The sequence below is a fragment of the Manihot esculenta genome, chromosome 5 (genome assembly GCF_001659605.2).
Source record: "Manihot esculenta cultivar AM560-2 chromosome 5, M.esculenta_v8, whole genome shotgun sequence".
In the NCBI taxonomy this organism is placed as follows: Eukaryota; Viridiplantae; Streptophyta; class Magnoliopsida; order Malpighiales; family Euphorbiaceae; genus Manihot; species Manihot esculenta.
In genome coordinates, this window is record NC_035165.2 from 33,377,964 (window position 1) to 33,398,450 (window position 20,487).

The 20,487-nt window shown below is 35.2% G+C and overlaps 2 protein-coding genes across 2 annotated transcripts; one reads left to right on the top strand and one right to left on the bottom strand.

Moving 5' to 3' along the window:
- Positions 1-6,983, bottom strand: LOC110615261 (probable uridine nucleosidase 2). The gene is made up of 9 exons (XM_021757056.2): positions 6,781-6,983; positions 6,204-6,319; positions 5,986-6,045; positions 4,920-5,105; positions 4,714-4,818; positions 4,105-4,201; positions 3,121-3,228; positions 2,894-3,029; positions 1-503 (listed from the first exon to the last, which is right to left on the bottom strand). The coding sequence occupies exons 1-9, from the start codon at positions 6,827-6,829 to the stop codon at positions 395-397; spliced, it is 966 nt and encodes a 321-aa protein (XP_021612748.1). The 5' UTR covers positions 6,830-6,983; the 3' UTR covers positions 1-394.
- A 3,341-nt stretch (positions 6,984-10,324) lies between these two features.
- On the top strand, positions 10,325-12,373 carry LOC110615462. Its single transcript, XM_021757303.1, has one exon. The coding sequence runs from the start codon at positions 10,325-10,327 to the stop codon at positions 12,371-12,373; it is 2,049 nt and encodes a 682-aa protein (XP_021612995.1).
- Positions 12,374-20,487: the final 8,114 nt, after the last annotated feature.

Consider the following 20,487-nt stretch of genomic DNA (forward strand, 5'->3'; position numbering starts at 1 on the left):
GAAAGAAAATGGCTCAGGATGCCTTTTTGTGATCAATAATTCTAGAGAGATTAGTACAGAAATGTGTATCACAATGTCTCTAAAACCATTTCCCTCAGTGGGAGAGTGAACAAATTGGAAAATATGAAACAATGACCAACCACAGGCATCCAAGAGAAAACACACATTACTTGACAACAATGGAGTTTTGGTTGCATCACCAATGCTAGTTCACCACCAAGAGAAGTTCTCCTTAACGGCGGGCAAATTCTAACATTCAAGGTGAAGCATGTGTTCTTTCGCTCGTATGGATATGTGACTCACTTGCCATAAGTTATAAAAGGACCCATATCTATAGTGTATAAGAGCACTAAAATTTAATACTCCAGGTGCATCCAATAATTTCCTTTAAGGTTTATGATTCCATGAGCCGTTCCATGACCAATTTGACAACCGTGGGAGCATCAACCGTGACAGCCACCTTCACTGTAGGCTTATCAGACCACTCGGTTTCTTCACCAAACCTGGTTTATATTTCAAAATAAAGAAAAAAGAAGAGTGAATCGCTGCAAAAACTAAGTCACATGCTTATACTGCATGTATTACTTTGATGAGATCTGATTCAAAGGTCTGTTTCTTTTTCTTCCCTCCAATTCTCATTTTCGGAATCATGCACACGAATTTACTTTATGAACAATGAATGCTTTCATTCAACAAAAACAACAAATCATAATTTAATTACACCTATAGAAGTTCATTTATAATAAACTGTTGAGAATTTTTTATTTTGTGCTTTAGACTAGAGAGATTGTCTAACTATCCAGACCTTCTATCATTTTCCATCATATTGAATGCTAATAGTAAATGCTATCATTCTTGTGCATGAAACCCCATCTTTTAACGAATATATTTTCTCTCTCTAGATCTTTAGAGAGAGTCTTTCTCTGTGGGAAGTTTTTTTTTTTTTTTTGGAGCTCAATCTTCTCCTTTCTGCCAGCCTCTCAGTCCCCTCTACCGCAGCTAGGTAGGGGGGACGTCCATCCTCACCGCCCAGAGTGTGGTGTTTCCCCCCACCTTCGGGTGGGTTGTTTCTTTTTTCGTTTGTTTTGTTTTGGTTTTAGTCTCTTTCCATTTTCTAGGGTTAGCAGGCTCGACGGTGAAATGGGGAGGGGTTCTTTTGATCTGCATTGCCCTTGTTTTATTTTTTGTGGTTTGGTGGCTTTGCATCTAGGCTCTAGCGCTCCTCTGTTCCAAATTTGCTCTCCCTGCGTCTTCTGCTTGCTCTGGGAGATCCAGAGGTGCTTCTTCTTCTCAAATATGTTTCGATGGTTCATCTCAGTGACGCTCACAATGCCCCTCTAGCGGGTTGCTCCGGTCTCTAAGCTCTGCTTCTGTCTTGTTTTCGTCGAGGTTCGTCAATGCATGTGGCTGTGCTTTTGGTGGTTTGAGGCTAGTGGGTATGGTCTCTCGTCGCCAGCGATGGTTATGCAAGCTTCTGTGGTGGTACAGCTCTCCTTTAGATCTGCTCGAGCAGCAGCAGTAATGCTGGCTTTCCAGATCTCTTGTCCGGCTGGGCTGGTCTTGTTGGGAGATTATTTTTCTGGGCTTTCACCTTGTTTGTGGTTTTTCTCTATCTTTGAACCTGCTGTATTGGGCTTTAAAGCCTTTTCTAATCAATCTATTATATCTTTGACCAAAAAAAAGTTGATTTTCATAGTGAGAAACATATTTTCATTTACAGGTTTTAGATTGCTAATTGGCATGATGTACTAGCACAAAGCATATACACTTAAAATGCTCTCTTCGCATTTTTGTTGTACTAATCTTGCTATTCATTTTCAATATTATTTATTTTCAACTTCTGAAGTTGAAAACTGCATGTACCCTTTAAATGTAACTCCAAAAAATGGCACTTGTGACTAGATCTGTAATTGAATCGAACCGAATCGAATTTTGATAAGTTCAGACTCAATTAAAAAATAAATTTAAAAGGTCGAGTTCGAACTCGACTCGAGTTTCATTTATAAACTCGAACTCGATTCATAGAATAAATATTAAACTCGAACTCGATTCAAACTCGATTCGTAATAAGCTCATTTATCACATCAACGAGCTAATTCAAATTCCATTCAAAAAGTTCGAATTTGAGTTTATTTAAACTCGAATTTGAGCTCGATTATATTATAAACAAACTCAATATAATTCAAATTCATTTAAATTATAAACAAATTTAAATTATAAGATCACTGAGAGATTTTTAAATTAAAATTTTTTATTTAATTAAAATCTCTCAAACTCAAAACTAATGAAAAAGAATGTAGAAAGATTATTTTTTATAGAGAAGTCATAATCCTCCATATCCCTTTAACTTTTGATGTGGGATTGGTGTTGGTGAATGAGCCTGCTCACGAGTCAACTCGCTAGTCTGTTCACGAGTCAGCTCGCGAGGCTGTTCACGAATCAGCTCGCGAGACTTTTCACGAGTCAGCTCGCGAGCTTGTTCATAAACTTGAAAACGAGTCGAGTTCACGAGGCTAAACGAGCCTAAACTCAAGTTCGGCTCGTTTATTAAACGTGCCGAAAAAGCGAGCTCGAGCTCGAGCTTGGCTCGCTTAGAAAACTAGCCGAGTCCGATCAAGTTTTTATCGAGACTAGTCCGATCGAATTTTTATCGAGTCGAGTCTCGAATAACTTACGAACAGTTTGGTTCGTTTATACCCCTACTCGTGACTGAACTCGTCCATATAAACCCAGAATCAATTAATAGGTTTATCTTTACTTTCATCTAAGTTGATATTAAAAAATGGAATTTTTAATCTGTATAAACATTTAGATATATCTCAACAAATTTTCATTTGAGATCATATATCAAATGATGATTTAAAGACTCCAAATCTATTTCATGCATTTGTACCTCTTTTGTCTGTTATATAATATCGTCAGCCCCCTCATGATGCCAGTTGTTTGGACTCTAACAACACCCTCTACATAGGTCATAAGTGCAGGATTAACAGCTGCAAGAAAGGCTGTCGGATCATGAAGATAAACTCCTGCATCAAGAGCAAAACTAGGTATGAACAACTTAAAAAAGGTTTTGTTACTATTTGCTCTCTAGCCATATCAACCACAATACTCACAAACCTCTTGTGCCATACACCTCATGATGATAAGAGAAGTACACATCTAAAATTTTGCACAAGTACTGGGCAAATTTTCCATTTGACTGCGCCAATTTGTCTCTATCAGCATCTATTATATGTCAAAATAGAGGACAAAATAATCAATGAAAAAAAAATCAATTTAAAAGGTAAAAAAGAAACCAAATGTGCAAGTTGCAAGTTCTAGGTCACAACAAAGCGCTATTAACAGCAAGGCTACCATTTCAAATAGATCCTGCCTTTACATCTTAGATTGAATACAGCTTACATATGGAATTCATAGAGTTCATGCTATATCAACTTTTGTATGAATTTCTCTTGCATTACACTATTGGAGATTTCTTATGTTAGAGGATTTGTGGGTTTTTTTATCAGGACTATCATGGATATGAGGATTTACCTTTTTAGTATTAATTTTGTGATAGGTAACTAAAAATTTATTAGCCAAATCCAGGCCATTGTTGGCTGTTAGATTGAGACTAACAGACTAATTCAGAGAGATTAATTTTTATCCATAAGGATTCATATAAAATGAGAGCCACTTTACTTGTACTTCAGAGCTCCATTTGTTCCATGTAAAATCAAATGCAATATAAAATTATTATTAACTAGGCAAATGCAGTAAACTTCCAGAAATTACAGTTCCAGATAGTTGGTTATGTTATTTGTCAAAATATTCCTGCAGATCATTTACATCATTTTGGACCTTTAGGTGTAAAGTAAATTTCATTTGACAATGTATTGTGTTTTATCCAAACACGTGACTTCATACTTAAACTGTAATTGATTTTAAGGTGCACCAACCAGACACACTTGTTCCATAGACACATTTTAAGTTGAGACACACTGTGGACAAGAGATGCTTTAATTTGCACTTCCATATATACATGATGGTATATATGCCCATTTTATTGTGCGCATAGAATAAATATTAACAATGTGCAACACAGATTGACAAAATAAAAACCTGTCAAAACAACTTCATGAGTAACATTAATCCCCACAGCCAAAACATCTGCTCCGCTGGTGAAAACAATATCAGCAGCATCCGGATCACCAAAAATCTGGTCAAGCAGTCTTGGGGTTTTAGATTTAGATGCAAAATGTGTGAAAGAAAGACAAAATAGCAGATTAGGACATCAATATAGAAAATTTATCCAAGACCCAAGTAGAAGCAATTCTGATTGCCTAAGAATATTACTTACGGAGCTTCTTCATTGACCCTTATTCCAAAAGAAAAAAAAATGTTTCTTTTCCCTTACATATACAAGTTGCAACAACTCAGGCAACCAATGAAAGATGAAACAACTTCATATGCTGTAAAATGATTTAAGATATCCAAAATTAGTTGTTAGCAAGTTAGGCTAATTTCATAAATGCAATGTGTTTAGAAGACCTAATGAGGCACAGCACTGTTACAAAAGACTTATGTAGAAGCCCTAAAGAAGATAGGTTCAAAGTTTTAAGACATTAGAAAGAAAGTAACACATAAAATAGAAAGCAAGCTTTCTAGACAGCCAATAACTAGAAATACGGAAAGCAACAAAATAAAAGGGACTGTGATTGTGCAACGTACATTTGCCTCTGCTGCTGGATTCACATTCCCATTTACTGAGAATGCACCGCCAAGAAGAACAATCTCCCCAATGTTTTTGGCAAATGCAGGATCTAATTCAATAGCCTGTAATAGATGATCTATTAAGGAATATGCTGAAGTTCAAAAAAAGGGACATAAAAAAAGGGTCTAGCCATAGAAAACATTCCAAATGACCAAGAACTGACCAGCGCAATGTTTGTAAGTGGGCCCAATGCCACCACAGTGACTTTTCCAGGGTGCAGATTTGCTTGCTCAACCAGAAAAGCAGCTGCTGATTGTTCAATTGGCTTTCCTTTTGGTGGGGGAAAATTTTGGTTGCCAAGTCCATCAGCACCATGGACAAAATCAGCAATCCGAAGTTTTGTACCTTTCTTTACAATAAACAGAGATGAAATGAATTGATAAACAATGAAATTCAATCAAAAGTCAGTTCATATATCTTGTTGTCATTGGTGGACAAACAACGGAACGCTGCATGTTCAAAGTTGAATTTGTAAGAGTAGGTCTACTATAACAAAGAACAGGTACAATAAAAATAATTGCAATTTCCAACAACTGAGCCACGAATGGAAAATAAATTTATTCACATAAAGTTTTCCTTCAAATTTAGAGAAGATATGATTTCCCAGAATACCTTAAAACTAGGCATGAAGACCTTACGCTTTTCATATGAAACTAAAACAAAAGAACACTTGATCAACAGAAAAGCTTATGTATAATATGAAACTAAAAGACAAGGACACTTGAGACTTGACAGAGAGAGACATCACAAAAAGATGATACAAAATGCAAAAGGAGTAATGCTCTAAATTTCAATTTCAAGTTGAATCAACCAAAAATACAATGGTACAACCTAAGTGAAAGAGCATCCAACTATAGTTATGTAGCTAGCAAAGAGAAGCCTCAATCAGCTGTTGTTCATTAAAAGACATGATCAGAAGTATTACAGACCTGGAAGCGATAATCCATCCAACAGACTACTACTTCTCTTATATGCATACACAGTCACTAAGTCTTAACTTTTTAAACATCATAAAGCTTTTGATTGTTGTTTAAATGCTCTTCGTCCAAGTATTACTAGTAATGGTCAAACTTTCAATATAATGGAGCATTCTACATGCTGGTACTTTCACAGGGTAGTTCCTCACTGAAGTAGCAAGAATTGCTTAACCCAAAAGATATATCATATATGAAATCAGAGAAGACTAAACACAAAGCCATACAACCAAAGGGCGAAGGATGAGTACATACCGTTATTGTGACATGAGATCCCTCAGCCACTGGGATGTCAGACCTCCCCGCAACCTCCAACTAAAACGTAGCCAGCAAAAGGGGGAAAAAAAATCATAATAGCTATTGAGGGGCACAAATAGCAATCCATTTTACTTTTATTGATTTTTTAAGACAGAGTAACCCGTGTGCCATTAATCTACATTTCAAGAATTTCAATTTCAGATACAGATGGTTACCAAATGCAGCGCATTCCTGGTAGCCAAAGTGGTATAAACGTTCCCATAAATGGTAGTCAATCCAATCACCTCCACTTCAGGTGATCTCAACGCAAGAAATATTGCCATGGCGTCATCTGATATTGGATCAAAACTCAGATCACAAAGATCTACAAACAGATTTGACCCTTAATAGCAAGACCAATATTTTAACATACAGATTTCACTCTTAACGAACAATACAAGCACAATAGTACATGACCTGATGACCATAACATTCAAGTCAAACCCAATTTAAGCCAACAGTTAAACTCAGTGTCAGATGTACATTTATTTGAGCTCCAAAATTAAGGAAAGCCCAAAAATTCAACCTTCTCTTTTCTTTTGGATCACTTTTCTCCCCAACCAAACAGGACCCGCAAGTGTATTGATTGCATTAAACAGTAAAGTTAAGCATATATGGATTCTATATTCGTCAAGTGCATGCCCATTACTAAGCAAGATCAAAATTAAAACTTCGAAAGCTGGAAAATTAATAAACATGCCCGGTCCCGGAGGCATAGTCAGAGAAAGATATAGCTTAAAAATGAAGGCGCACCAATGCCAGGATCAGTGTCGATGATGATTTTCTTTGGATGTGCGGCCATGGCGTTGCTGGATATGGATCAGTATCAGAATCGTGGAAATTGAGAAGGTAAGTACAGAGAGTGACAGGTGAGATCCAAGTGTTTTGCTTTTCACAGGAGAAGGTAGGTATGAATTTTTGTAATAAAACTGAAATATCCTCCACATTTAAATTAAGTTCAAATTGAGTTCCCAATGATTTCCACCACCTTTAGATCGAGAAAAAGAGGAGAAATAATTTTATTTTGACATAATTATTGGTTTAGTAAAATTAATTATTTAGTTTCATTATTTATAAAAATAGGCTTAAATTGTTTCTATTCTTCCAAATCTAATTATTTGGTATTTTTGTTAATTATAAAACTAAATAACTCTTATTTTAAAATTATAAAATTCAGTAGTTATTATTTTAAAATCATAATGATTAAATAATTATAGTTTAAAATTACATATATTAATTAGAAATTGAGTTAATCATAAAAAATATTTCTACTTTTAATTTTATTACGATTATACTTTATATTATTTTTTATCAATTGATTTAAAAATTTAATATTTACATATATTTATATTTTAATTTTAATTTTAATTTAATTAATTTAACTTTTATATTTTAATGTTATTTTAATTAATTTTTAAATTTAATAGTTTATAGAGTAATTTGATAATTTACTTTGTCGTGTATTATTATTATTATTATTATTTATATAAATTAATATATTTATATTATTTTAGATTTTAATTTATTTTTAAATATAAAATGTAACATATTAAACAAAAGATCAAATATTTTATTATTTTTTAAATATAAACTAATTCTATCTATAAAAATAATATTAATTTATATTTAAATATAATTTAATGATATATTTAATTTTAAATATAATAATAATCTAACTATTTAATATGTTGTATACTGTTTCAAAAATAAATTTAATTTCTATTAATAATTACAAAAATTTTATAATAGATATATTATTTTTAATTATTTTATATATATTTATTTTAAATTAGATAATACATCTACTATCAAATATTATAATTATTACATTAAAATAAAATTTATTATTATTAAAATTATGAACTATATTTTTAATTAATTTATTTTTATTTTTTAATTTTAAAAATTAATTAAAATTACATCTAAATATAAATGTTAAGTTAATTTATATAAAATTTAAACATTTAAATTATATTTAAAAAAATATTTGAATTAAAATGTAAAATTATATAAATATTATATTTTTTCAATTAATTAATTAAAATAATAATAATAATAATATACGTGACATACCAGTTAAATTATCAACTTCAACATAAACTATCAAATTTAAAAATTTATAGATGAATTAAAATTACACTAAAATATAAAAATTATGCCAATTAAATTAAAATTAAAAAATTTAAATAAAAATGCAAATATACGTAAATGTGAGCTTTTTGGATCAATTAATTTATTTTTTTCTTAATTAAATTACTTGAACTATTAAAAATTAATAGAATTATCATGTCACATAACGCATTATCGCCCGATAAATTTTAAAATAATATTGATAATAATTTAAAATTTAAAAAAAATCATAATAAAATTAAAATCATAGCGTTTTTTCTTATGATTATCTATTTTATTAATAAATTTTTTTAATTGATGGAATTTGAAAATTACTTCTAAATGAATTATAATTTTTTTTAATCACTTAATCAAATTAGCTAAGTAATCAAATTCTAAGTTAATCCATATATTATTAATTTTTTGAAATTCACTTTAAATATTAATATAATTTAAAAAAATAACTAATTAACATTATACTTTAAAGTTAAAAGAATAATTTAAAAAAGTATTTAAAAAATTATTTTATTATTTTTAAACCGAATAATATTAAATATTATTTTAAATTATTTTTTAATATTATATTAACAATATATTTAATAAAGTTATTTTCTTAATGATAATTTTAAAAGTAATGCGAAATAATAAGTATATTGGACAGATTTAAGAAAAATAGTCAATGATTTTAATTAAAATAAAATAAAAAAAATATTTATTATAAAATTATTAAAAAAAATAAATAATAATAATATAAATAATAATTTTTAAATATGTGAAAAAGGTAAATTTATAAGTTTTTGACTATACAAATAATGGTAGCATTTATTTAATTAAATATTAAAAGAATATACTTTAATTAATAAAAAATAAAAGTATAAGATATAATTGTAATAAAAATAAAATATAAAATTATTTAATGATTAATTTTAAATTTTATTAGTATGATATTAGTGATATAACATTAAGATAACGAGTGGTGTGGTAATTTTATTAGTTTCTAACGGTATTAAATAATAGTCGAACGTAGTTAAAGTAATTTTAAAATATTAAGTTTAATTGATAAAAAAATTATAAGTTGTAATTATAATAAAATAAAAAAATCAAAGTTTTTTTATAATTAACCCTTAAAAATAATAGTATTTCAATCATTTTAGAAATGATTAACGATTAAAATAAATGAAATTATTAAATAATAAATGGTTTGAAATAAAAGATACTAAATAATTAATAATTAAAATAAATAAATAAATTAATTTTATTAAATTATAAGAATTAAATAACTAATTCTAGTATATCAAAAATATTTTAAATTTTTTTATAATGAAAGATTAATTAATAAACTTTTTGAAAGGTTAATTAATAAATTTTTTAAAATATTATAAATATTTTAATATATTTTTTAAAATATTATAAATATTTTAATATATTTTTTAAAATAAAAAATTATTAAAGAGTTTTTTTTTATAATATAGAAGCTTTTACTGCCATTGAATGCAATTCAATGTTGCAAGTAAAAATAGTGATTAAAAAAAAGCGTAAAAAAATCACCTTCTCCCTACTACCAATTTTAGAAACACATGAAAAACAAAAGCCACAAGAGCTTAGAAAGTATTTTAATCACAATTATTCACTGCAATGCCTTTTCTCTGTAATTTATACATATATAAATATATTAATATTAATTGTTTTCAAATAGGAAAAAATCAATTTACTTTCACTTTTTTATTTTTTATTTTTCCTTTCATCTAAATAATAAAATAGAAAATAAGTAGATTTTTTTAATTTTCTTCCCAAACATGGAAAAAGAAAAGGAAAATTGCTAGAATGAGATATTTTTTATAAAAAATTAAATTCCTATTTATTTCCTTGTATAATTGAGAGAATTATTGCAAAAAGACAAATATATAATAATATTGATTATTTGTAATTAGGAGACCAAAAAGGGGAAGAAGAAGAATAGATTTGAAATTGGGCCGACCTGTAAATAAAACAAACGTTAACATCCAGTGATAGGTCAATGGCATTTCTGTAATAATACCTTAAAAATTGGGGGAAACTGACAAAAAGATGAACTTACTTGAACTCCCTCTCCATACTCCATTTCAAATCACAAATCCTCTCTCTCTCACTCTCTCTCTTTCCAATAATTTCATTTCTACTACCCAATTACCTCTCACACGATCACAGCATGAATCAATCATCATCTTCATCAAAACCCCATAACCACGAATCCTCCACAGGTTGCCCGGAAACCTTACCTGTCCAAAAGAAGAAGAAGAAGAAGCAACAACACCGACTGAGGTCTAGAAATCCATTTCAAGATCTCAATTTTGGTGCCGGCATTGCTAGCTCCGGCAACGACAACCACTGTCATGACAGTTGCAGCAATGCTTCTTCTTTATCCTCTATTGAAGCTCCCAAGGGTTGCCTCAGATTCTTTCTCTCTCACGCTTCTTCTTCTTCTAAAACCCCTTTTACTAGTACTAGTCAAAGACCCACTAAAGTAAAACTCCTTTCCTCTAAAACTCCTAAGTCTGCCCCTAGTGTCCGTCCGGCGAAGGAGAACGTGTCGAGGCGAACCATTTTTCGTAAACCCATTTCTCAGAAGTTGGAGAAAGTTACGGTGGACCTTCCTCAATCTGGAAGAAATCCCAGCTCGAGGTATGTTTCGAATTCGAAACTTTCTTCAGTTTTGGACGGTAGTGCTAGTCGTGAAAATAAATTGAAATCTGGTTCTAGAGAGTTGAAACAGTTAGTAGTTGATGGAGTTAGCGACTGCCATGGATCAAAGTCGACTCCTTTAAATAAGGTGGCATGTGGGTCGGGTTTGAATCTGGCAGTTGAGATTAAGGTCAGAAATGAGGATGGTGATAATGATAGATCAAATACTAAGACTAATGTTAACACAAACTCAACAAGTTGCAATAGTAAGACGCCCCCAGTTCAGGCCTCAGTATCTCCAGAGATACAATGCGGGTCATCCATGGTGCCTGCGACAACGAAAACAATCACCCCAGTTTGTTATGGTGCTGGACATGTTCTGTCAGGGATCACTGACAAGAGGAAGTGTAGGCCTAGAGGGATACTCACTGTAGGAGAAGCTAAGCCTTTTGATTGTTTTGATAGTGAAGATGAATCTGAACAAGAGAATGCTCCAGAGATTGTGAAGAGTATTCCCATGTTGCCTTTGCCTGCTGAGGCATCAATGCGTTGGCTTTTATCTCCCTGTAATGAGGATGAGGATCAAAAAGAGATTTCTGAGGGTGGTTCATGTTGTATTCGGAGGTTAAAGGAGAGTGCCATACTCAAATTTCCAACTTCACCTCTGCATGGCAATAATGTGTTCTCACCACATTTATTCAGTAATTGCTCTGATAAAAGTGTTTATACTATCAGTGGTGGGAGCAAAACAAGGAGGGCATCTTTGCTTTCCCCTAAGGGAGGACTTATGGGGCCTCCTTTGTTTGATAATAAAGCTGATTTATGTTCGGAAGAAGGGAGGAAGAACTTCTTTGAACTTGATGAAGAGAACTCCCCATTGTCCGTAGATTCCTTGGGTAGTGGAAATGTAGTTCGAACCCCTCAATCTGACTCTAGCTCAGATAGACGAGTTGGCATGTCCTGGTTAAATAAAGATGATGTTATAGTGACACATAACTTTGATTGTGAACTCAATTCTGTAGCTCAGTATCTTCAGATGGCTAGCTTATCTCCCAAGAGCCATGTGTCAATATGGGATCCAACCAGTTCAAGTTTTCAGTTTGATTGTTTAGCTACACCTTCCAATTCTGTTGATCTTTTGCAGTTTCAGAAAATCTTGGATGATCGGGCTTCTTGGTTTTCTAATTCAACAATGGAAAATGTGTCACAATCTCAAATGAGGATATCATGGAGGGAGGGATTGGTTAGTCGGATCTTTGAGATGGATGAATTTGATTCATGCCGATGCTTATCAGATGAAGAGGATGATGCCAAGGGCTGCAACGATGACTGCTTAAAATCTCTCTGGAGTCCTGATCTCAATTTTAATGCAGGGAATGAGAAGTTTTCAACTAATGGTTCTGTATCTACCATGTTTGTGGACAGTGAACATGTAATTGATGGAAAAGCAAAGGAGGGGCGTCCACCTCAGGTACCATGTTCATGTGCAGAGTCTATAAGCACTGATGGCGATGGTCTTGTTCGTTCAGAGGATTCAGATTGGACCTTATGCTACAAAAACCGATTATTTCAATAATAATGATTATTTAGCTCAAGTAGGATAATCTTGTTAGCCTCAGCACAAAAGGGTTCCTAACAACCAACTGTTGTACTCTACTTGTTCCATAATTTGTATTTGAATTCTGGTTTCTTGAATTTCTTGACTTCAAGATACTGCTCCTTGTTACATTATCTTGAATGCATTGAGGAAATTTTTTCACCTTTTTCTTTCTAAAATTTCACTCCTTTTTAATTTCAAAAGCTTACGGATACATATATTACTGGTTGTTTGTATCATTTACTCCTGTTAATATGAAAAAAAAAAAAGACGAAAAACACACACCAGACTGATAATTTCCTGTTATGATAAGCAAGCTTCTATGACAAAATATGTGTGGTGTTACCCTTTGTTATTAGGAAACTGTTTGAATATGTAGTTATCAAGACCTTCATCCTTGCAAATGTGATCATCCAGTGTTTGGTAGGTGTTTGTGAATCCTTGCCTCTAACGGGAATTTTATTGATTATCTTGAGAGGTTCACGGTGTCCATATGTAGCAAGCTTATGCTTGATACCAGGGAAATTGTTCAGCTGCAAAGAATAGGGAAAACTAGGTGGTGAATATGGGTAAACAAAACCCATTTGTCCTACAAAGGAAGATTTTGGTTAGTTCAAATCACAGTGCTTATAGACTCTGAATCTAGTTCAATAGTGATCCACAGACCACAGTGACATTCTACATTAACAAGGTGGGAAGAAAAACAGGTGGTTACTGTGTGTAGAGATGGTTATTAGACATATGAATGAGTGATCCATTAATAGTGGAATGTGAGATCACGATTGACAGAAATTTTGCCAAAATAACTGCAACTTTATTTTTGAAAGCGTTTTTCTAGATCAGAGAAGAACACTAATTCTTGAATAACTGCAGTTGTTAGAAGAAATGAGGTCAGTTGTAGTTGCAGAGGACAACAATTAGAGGAGCACTTTCAGCAAGATCACAAGAGCTTGAACAGGTTTGAAACAAAAATAAATGTCATTTTGATATTTTGTCTGCCAAAGCTAATACCCAATCCTAATGAGAACTTACACCTTCTTTCCTTGAAAAATTGAATCTCTTGATGCATGTGAAGTTCTGATCTATTTTTACCACCACCATCCCTCCTGCAGCATTTTATTTTCTTTTGATTATTTGCTCTTTCTTTTAAAGGATAATGGTGTTGAATACACAGTTGTTTATTTAACAGATATCTGTTGCTAGCTATGATTAAAGCATATTGGTGGTAAGGAATAATAGCTCATTATGGCTTTGTTTTTTCTTTTCTGAAATGTTGCAGATAAAAAATGTGATATTAAATCAAGAACGGGACAAGGCAGAGGAAAATAATAAACAATAATAAAACCCAGAACTTAAACTATATGGTGTTTCAATGATCCACATCAGAGACATGGCTAATTTCAAATTGTCAACTCAGCTATATATCAAAGCTTATCCAAGCTAGTTGCCATAGATCATGTTGAATGTTCCATTTCCAAATTAGGGCTATGCATTTTGGGGCATGAGATTAGAAAATTTCCTTTTTTTTGAAAAAATAAAGAAGTATTTTAAGTGGGTTAGGTGACAAGAAAGAAAGGCCCTGGAGAAGAAAGTGAGATGTTGTAGAAAACAATATCCATCCACCATGCCAGCTATGGTGAGCTAATGAAGTGTTAGAGAGAATAATTAGTGGATTGAATAAGGCGGCTGCGTTTTGTTAAGACAATCATCATTCTCCGATTCAAAATTAATTTTATTCACAATTTACCTTTTTCCCCTTATTTTTTGATTTTTTTCATTTTACAATAGTTCTTGACAATATATATATTTTTTGGTAAACTATGTTTTTTAATTCAAAATTTTATGTGAATTTTCAGTAATAAAATTTAACTAGAATTTAAACTAAAAGTTTATTTTATTTTATTTTTTTTACTAAAAGAGATTAAACACCAATAAATCCAGAATAAGCAACTCCCATGGTGTAAAACATAATTTAATATTAATGAGTTAAAGGCCATAAAACTCTGCAAGATCATTCTTTCATACCCTAATATGTATACATATTTCTATAAATTAATTAGAAAGAAGAAAAGAATATTGAAGAAAAAAAAAAGAAACCCCTGCGTATTAGGTTAATTAATTTTGATCCAAAACATTCATTTCTTTCCTATCTTTTGGGTTTTCAATGCTCATCTATGCGCGTATTAGTTATATAGGATGCATGATTTGAGTTTAATACTTCTTATACCACAAATATTATTCTCATTAATTAGTTTTCTATTTTAATCTAATTACTTTACTTTAAAATGGTTTAATAAGATTTTTTTTTTTTTTGAAATAACAAGAAAACTTCATTAATTCAAAGAGAACAAAGAAACAATATGAGGAGGAGGGATATCAATCCAAACTCCTTGACCTGACTCAGAATGAGCCGATGTTGCTAGAACATGAGCGACATCATTCGCAGATCTATGAACAAAAACACACTTTGCTTCCTCATAACTAGATAGAAGCAGTTTACAATCTTGAACCAAAAGGCCAAAAGACGATAAATCATCTAACAAAACACAATTAACTGACATCACAAGTACCTGAGCATCCAATTCGAAAAGAACTCGATCCCATCCACACTCTTTAATCCAGCTCAATGCTTCCCGGAATGCTATAGCTTCAGCACACTTTGCATCCATCTGGCTATAAAAAGAGCCTGCTCTAGCAGCCACAAAACTCCCATCATCCTTCCGGATTACACAACCGAAACCTACCGAACCTCGTTGCAAGCTTAAAGAGGCGTCAATGTTCGCCTTGATCCAACCGTGCGGCGGAGGAGACCAGATCGGGCGAGCCGGGTCGACAATGGTGCTTACTGAGGACACGACCCGGGCTGCTTTCCATTGCTGCAAAAAATTCAGAGCCATGAAGAACACACCACTCGCAGTCTGACCCTGGCCCTTCCATACAACATTGTTCCTATTTTGCCACAAAGCCCATAAGATCATTAGCATAAGGGAGGCATTTTCCACAGAAGCAGAAGAGAAGGCTAAAGAAAACCACTCATTTAAAGAAGATGCAGAAGGCGCAGGCCAACCCAACGGCGAGCTTAACCAGCAGCTGCGGGCAAAAGGGCACTGAATCAGAATATGCAAGACATTCTCAGGGGCTACATGACACAACGGGCATGAAGGATCAACTGGGACTCTCTTGGACTGAAGTGACGAGAGGCAAGGGACAACATTAACTAGAGCCCGCCAGCAGAAATTGAGCACTTTTGGGGGAACTTTAGCTTTCCAGAACCTTTTCCATATCTCGCTCCCTTCCCTATGTTGAAAGCCATCAACCAGGAACCTATATGCACTCTTAACCGAATAGTGACCTTTGGACTCGAATTTCCAGCACCATGTATCAGAACACGATGAAAGACTAAGAGGGATGTTCAAAATACAACTTCTATCTCTTTCGTTGAACATCTGTGCAATTAAACTCTCGTTCCATCTGTGGTTAATTATGAGATCTGAAACAACAACTCTAGCACAGTTCAAAGGAGGGGTTGTGGAAACCAGGGACTCAGGCAGCTCTCTCAACCAGGGTTGCCCCCAGACTGAAACTGACTGACCATTCCCAATCCTCCAGTAAGCCCCAGCTCGAATCAGACCCCGAGTTTCCCATATGCTGCGCCACAAAAAACTAGGGTTACTTCCCAAAGGAGCTTCAAAGAAAGATTGTGTCGAAAAATAGCGGGCCTTAAGGACACGAGCCACTAAGGACTGAGGCCTGTTGATAATGTGCCAGCCCTGCTTCCCAAGCATGGCCAAGTTAAACTTATGAAGAATTTTGAAACCTAGCCCGCCATCAGATTTGTGCTTTGCCATTCTGTGCCAACCCAGCCAATGAATACCCCGATTTTGATCCGCCCCCTTACTCCACCAATATCTAGTCATCATGCGTTGCAGTTCATCACAAAGAGTCCGAGGAAGTAAAAATAAGCTCATCACATAGTTTGGCAAAGCTTGGAGGACTGTTTTCAAGAGAACCTCCTTACCTGCTTGAGACAGTGCCCGATGCTTCCAAGAATTCAGCCTTTTCCACAATCTATCCTTAACAAAACTGAACACTTCCCTCTTATTATTCCCAACATGAGAAGGAAGTCCTAAATAATTTCCAAAATCTGGTTTCTCCTCAACCTGAAGTACTGAGCATACAGAGTCCCGAAGAGCCACAGGAGTGTACCTACTAAAGGAGATAGATGATTTCTGAAGGTTTATCACCTGTCCAGATGCATTTTCATACATGCGAAGGATACGCTTGAGTTCCAAAGCCTCCTGAACACTTGCTCGGAAGAAGATCAAGCTATCATCTGCGAAAAAAAGGTGAGAAATCTGCGGGCCACCCCGAGAAACCCTATACCCATGAAGGCTTCCACTGCTTATACAATTTTGCAGGAGACGGGAAAGCCCCTCAGCACAAAGAATAAACAAGTACGGCGATAAGGGGTCTCCTTGCCTCAATCCCCTTGTAGGAACAATAGGGCCTAACTCCTTGCTATCATGCAGGATCCAATAACGAACAGTGGAGATACAAGAGAACAGCAAAGCAACCCATTGTTGCGCAAAACCCAGCCGAAGAAGCATATCCCGAATGAAACCCCACTCAAGTCTATCATAGGCCTTGCTGATATCCATTTTGAGGGCCCCAGAAAACTCTTTTTTCCTTTGATGCACTTTAAAACCATGCAAGGCCTCAAAAGCTAAGATTATATTATCCTGAATACTTCGACCAGCAATAAAAGCACTCTGACTCTCCGAGATGATGGTGGGCAGAAGGGACTTAAGCCGATTAACTATCATCTTAGTGATGATCTTATAGACCACATTGCAGAGGGCTATAGGACGCAAGTCGCTCATTCGCTCAGGCACAAACTTCTTTGGAATCAAAACTAAAGCCGTCTCATTCAACTTTAGAGGAATAGACCCGGAATGCAGACACTCAATGCAAAAACTAGATACATCATCTCCTATAATATCCCAATACTGCTGGAAAAAACCAGGATTGAAACCATCTAGCCCAGGGGATTTATCAATTTTCATGGAAAAGGCTGCAGACCTTACCTCATCACAACTGTATGGCGCTAAGAGAGAAGCATTATGATCCTGTGATACCAACGTCGGGACACACTGCAAAACATGTTCAGAATTACAACTGTGGGAAGTAAAAAGAGTCATAAAGTAATCAGTCATCACACCCTCCAACCCCGAATTCCTGTCCCGCCATACATTTGAATCATCCAGCAGTTTGACAATCGTGTTTTTCCTTTTTCGAGCACTGGCAGACTGGTGGAAAAAACGAGTATTAGCATCACCCTCCTTAAGCCAAAATTGCTTGGCCCGCTGCTTCCAGAAGATCTCACGGAGATTTAGGAGGTGAAAGAAGCGGGCTTTAGCTCGTAAAAACTCAGTTATATGTTCCTGTAGGCGAGAGCCACGTAAACGGGACATGATAGCAAGGCACTCATCCATCTCCACTTTGTGCTTAAGACGAAGATTTATACCCCAAGATTTGAGAGCAGAACGACAAGCCTCAAGCTTACCCGCAGCATCCATGTTAGAAGAAGACTGCCAAATATCAAAAATAAGATTCCGGCAACCGGTCTCACGTAGCCACGTATTCTCAAAACGAAACCGGTGAGCATGACGCTGTTCCACAAAGCATTTAACTACAAGCAGGATAGGCAGATGGTCAGATGTAGAGAAACCCATCACTTCAGCTGAAGAATTAGAGAACCTGGCACGCCATTGAGCATTAGTAAGAACACGATCCAACTTAGATTCCACCCAACTACCACTGTTTCTGCTATGCTCCCACGTGAACGGGTATCCTGTCATAGGAAATTCCATAAGACCAGAATCACAAAGAGCCTTTCGAAACCCATTGATCAAGCGTGGAGGTTGGGGTCGACCACCTCGCTTCTCAGATGGAGAAAGAATATCATTGAAGTCACCCAAACACACCCAGGGCGCTTCAAGATGAGATGCCAGCATACGCAGTCTCTGCCAAGACAAGTGGCGAGAGCCACGATCAGCTTCACCATAATACCCTGTCAAGCGCCAAGAACCAACACCATCCATGCAGATTTCTGTATCAATATGATGTTGCGATGAACTTAAGAGAGAGATAGAAGAGACTGACCTCCACAATAAAGCCAACCCTCCGCTATGACCCAAACTATCCACACTGAAAAAATCATCAAAGCCCAACAAACCTTTTATCTCATTCACCCTAGCAGAACCACATAAAGTTTCAATCAAGAAAAGAAAGTTCGGCCTCTTAACCCTGATCATCTCTTTCAGGGCCTGAACTGCTCGTGGGTTGCCAAGCCCACGACAGTTCCAACTAATACAACTCATTGTGATCGGCGGGCCTGAACCCCAGGACCCGCCGCTACTCCATTTTTTGACTGATTACTACCTGCACTGCTTGAACCGTGTACCACAGAGGACCTCTCCCCAATGACCTTCTTGTGATCGGGTCCTATACGTCGCCGTTTAGGATCAACAATGGTTACACCAACTCCCAAACCCATAGCTTGATCCTCCCCAACATCAAGATCCTCTTGACCCCTTTCCATATCATGATCATTATAGACCCCCGCATTTGGAGGCGGATTCAGTCCGCTATCAGTGGAATTACCAGAATTAAAACTCGACTGACCTTGGATGCTTTGCTCCCCTCCTCCTCCCTTAAGCCATCGGCTGCCAAGACTCTGAGGGCGTCGATGATTGGCACGTAATTCCGGCCCAAATTTTCGAACCACTGGCGCATTCCCAAACTTCAGAAGCTCCCTGCAAAATTTCTCTGTATGATCAAACAGTCCACAAATGAAACAGAAACTGGGCGCCCTCTCATAAGCAAAAGTTGCAGTGAACCATGCTCCATCACTCTTGCGCATTCTCAAGGATTTGTGAATGGGAGCTGAAAGGTCATGCTTGTATCGAAGCCGAACATAAGCCCTCCGAGGACCCAGGAAGTTGTAAGGATCAGATTCCATGAAGACACCCAATTCATTCCCTATGCGGGTCACTACACGTTCAGAAAAGAACCCCGACGGCAAACCATGCACCTGAATCCAGAAGGGGACATGGGTAAGAGGAACCTCAGACGGGTGGGAGAAACCTTCCAACTTCTCAAGAACCAGGAGATGATTGTTGAACGTACATGGACGCATATCCAGAACTCTCTGCACATCGACTGAATGATAGAACTGAAATACATACCGATCACCCTCCTCCCGACGGACAGAGACTTGCTCAAATGGCTGCCAAAGCGCCGCCAAGGTGTGCTCCATCGCATTGAAGTTGATAGGTCGACTTGTTAAGAACCGCCCCACTAGACACAATGACAGGTCATCCTGGTCGAGTACACCATCGTCGATTCCGAAGACCAAGCCGTCTTCACCCTCCGCATCACCGTCGACCGAAAGACCCGCCATCTCCACAGAAACCGTGTCATCTTCAGATGCCATAGAGAAGCCTTAAAAAACCCTAGAAAACTTACCAGAGAGGTAAGACCGATACTCCCAAACAGAGAGACTTTGTTAGATTTATTGAATAAGATTATTTTTTAAAAAAAATAATTTTTTTAAATTGAGTTAATTTTTTTACAGAAAAATATAACAATTATTTTTAGACTATATTATTAAATATGATATATAAAAAATATTTTTTTATAACATTTAATTAACCGCTATTAAAAACATATGTGTTACCGTTATTAAAATAATTAATATTATTGTACATCAATAAGTATTGATTTATATAAATTAAATGTTGAGATGTTTTTAATATTAGTAAAAAATTCAAAATTGACAAGTTGGACTTTTAAACCCCCAATGCAAGGAAAATGCTTGTGGCATGTGGAAGTATATATCAATATCACCACCAAACCCAATATCCCAAAAGAAAATTCAAAGTCTCTAAACCCCAAACCTTGTCCATATTCTAAACTTTCTTCTTCTTCTTCTTCCTTTTTCCATCACCACAGAGTCCACAGCCAAACAAAGGAAGTCCATCAATGGAGGGCCTCATTCCTCTGGTGTACAAGGCCATGAAGAGTAATAAAAG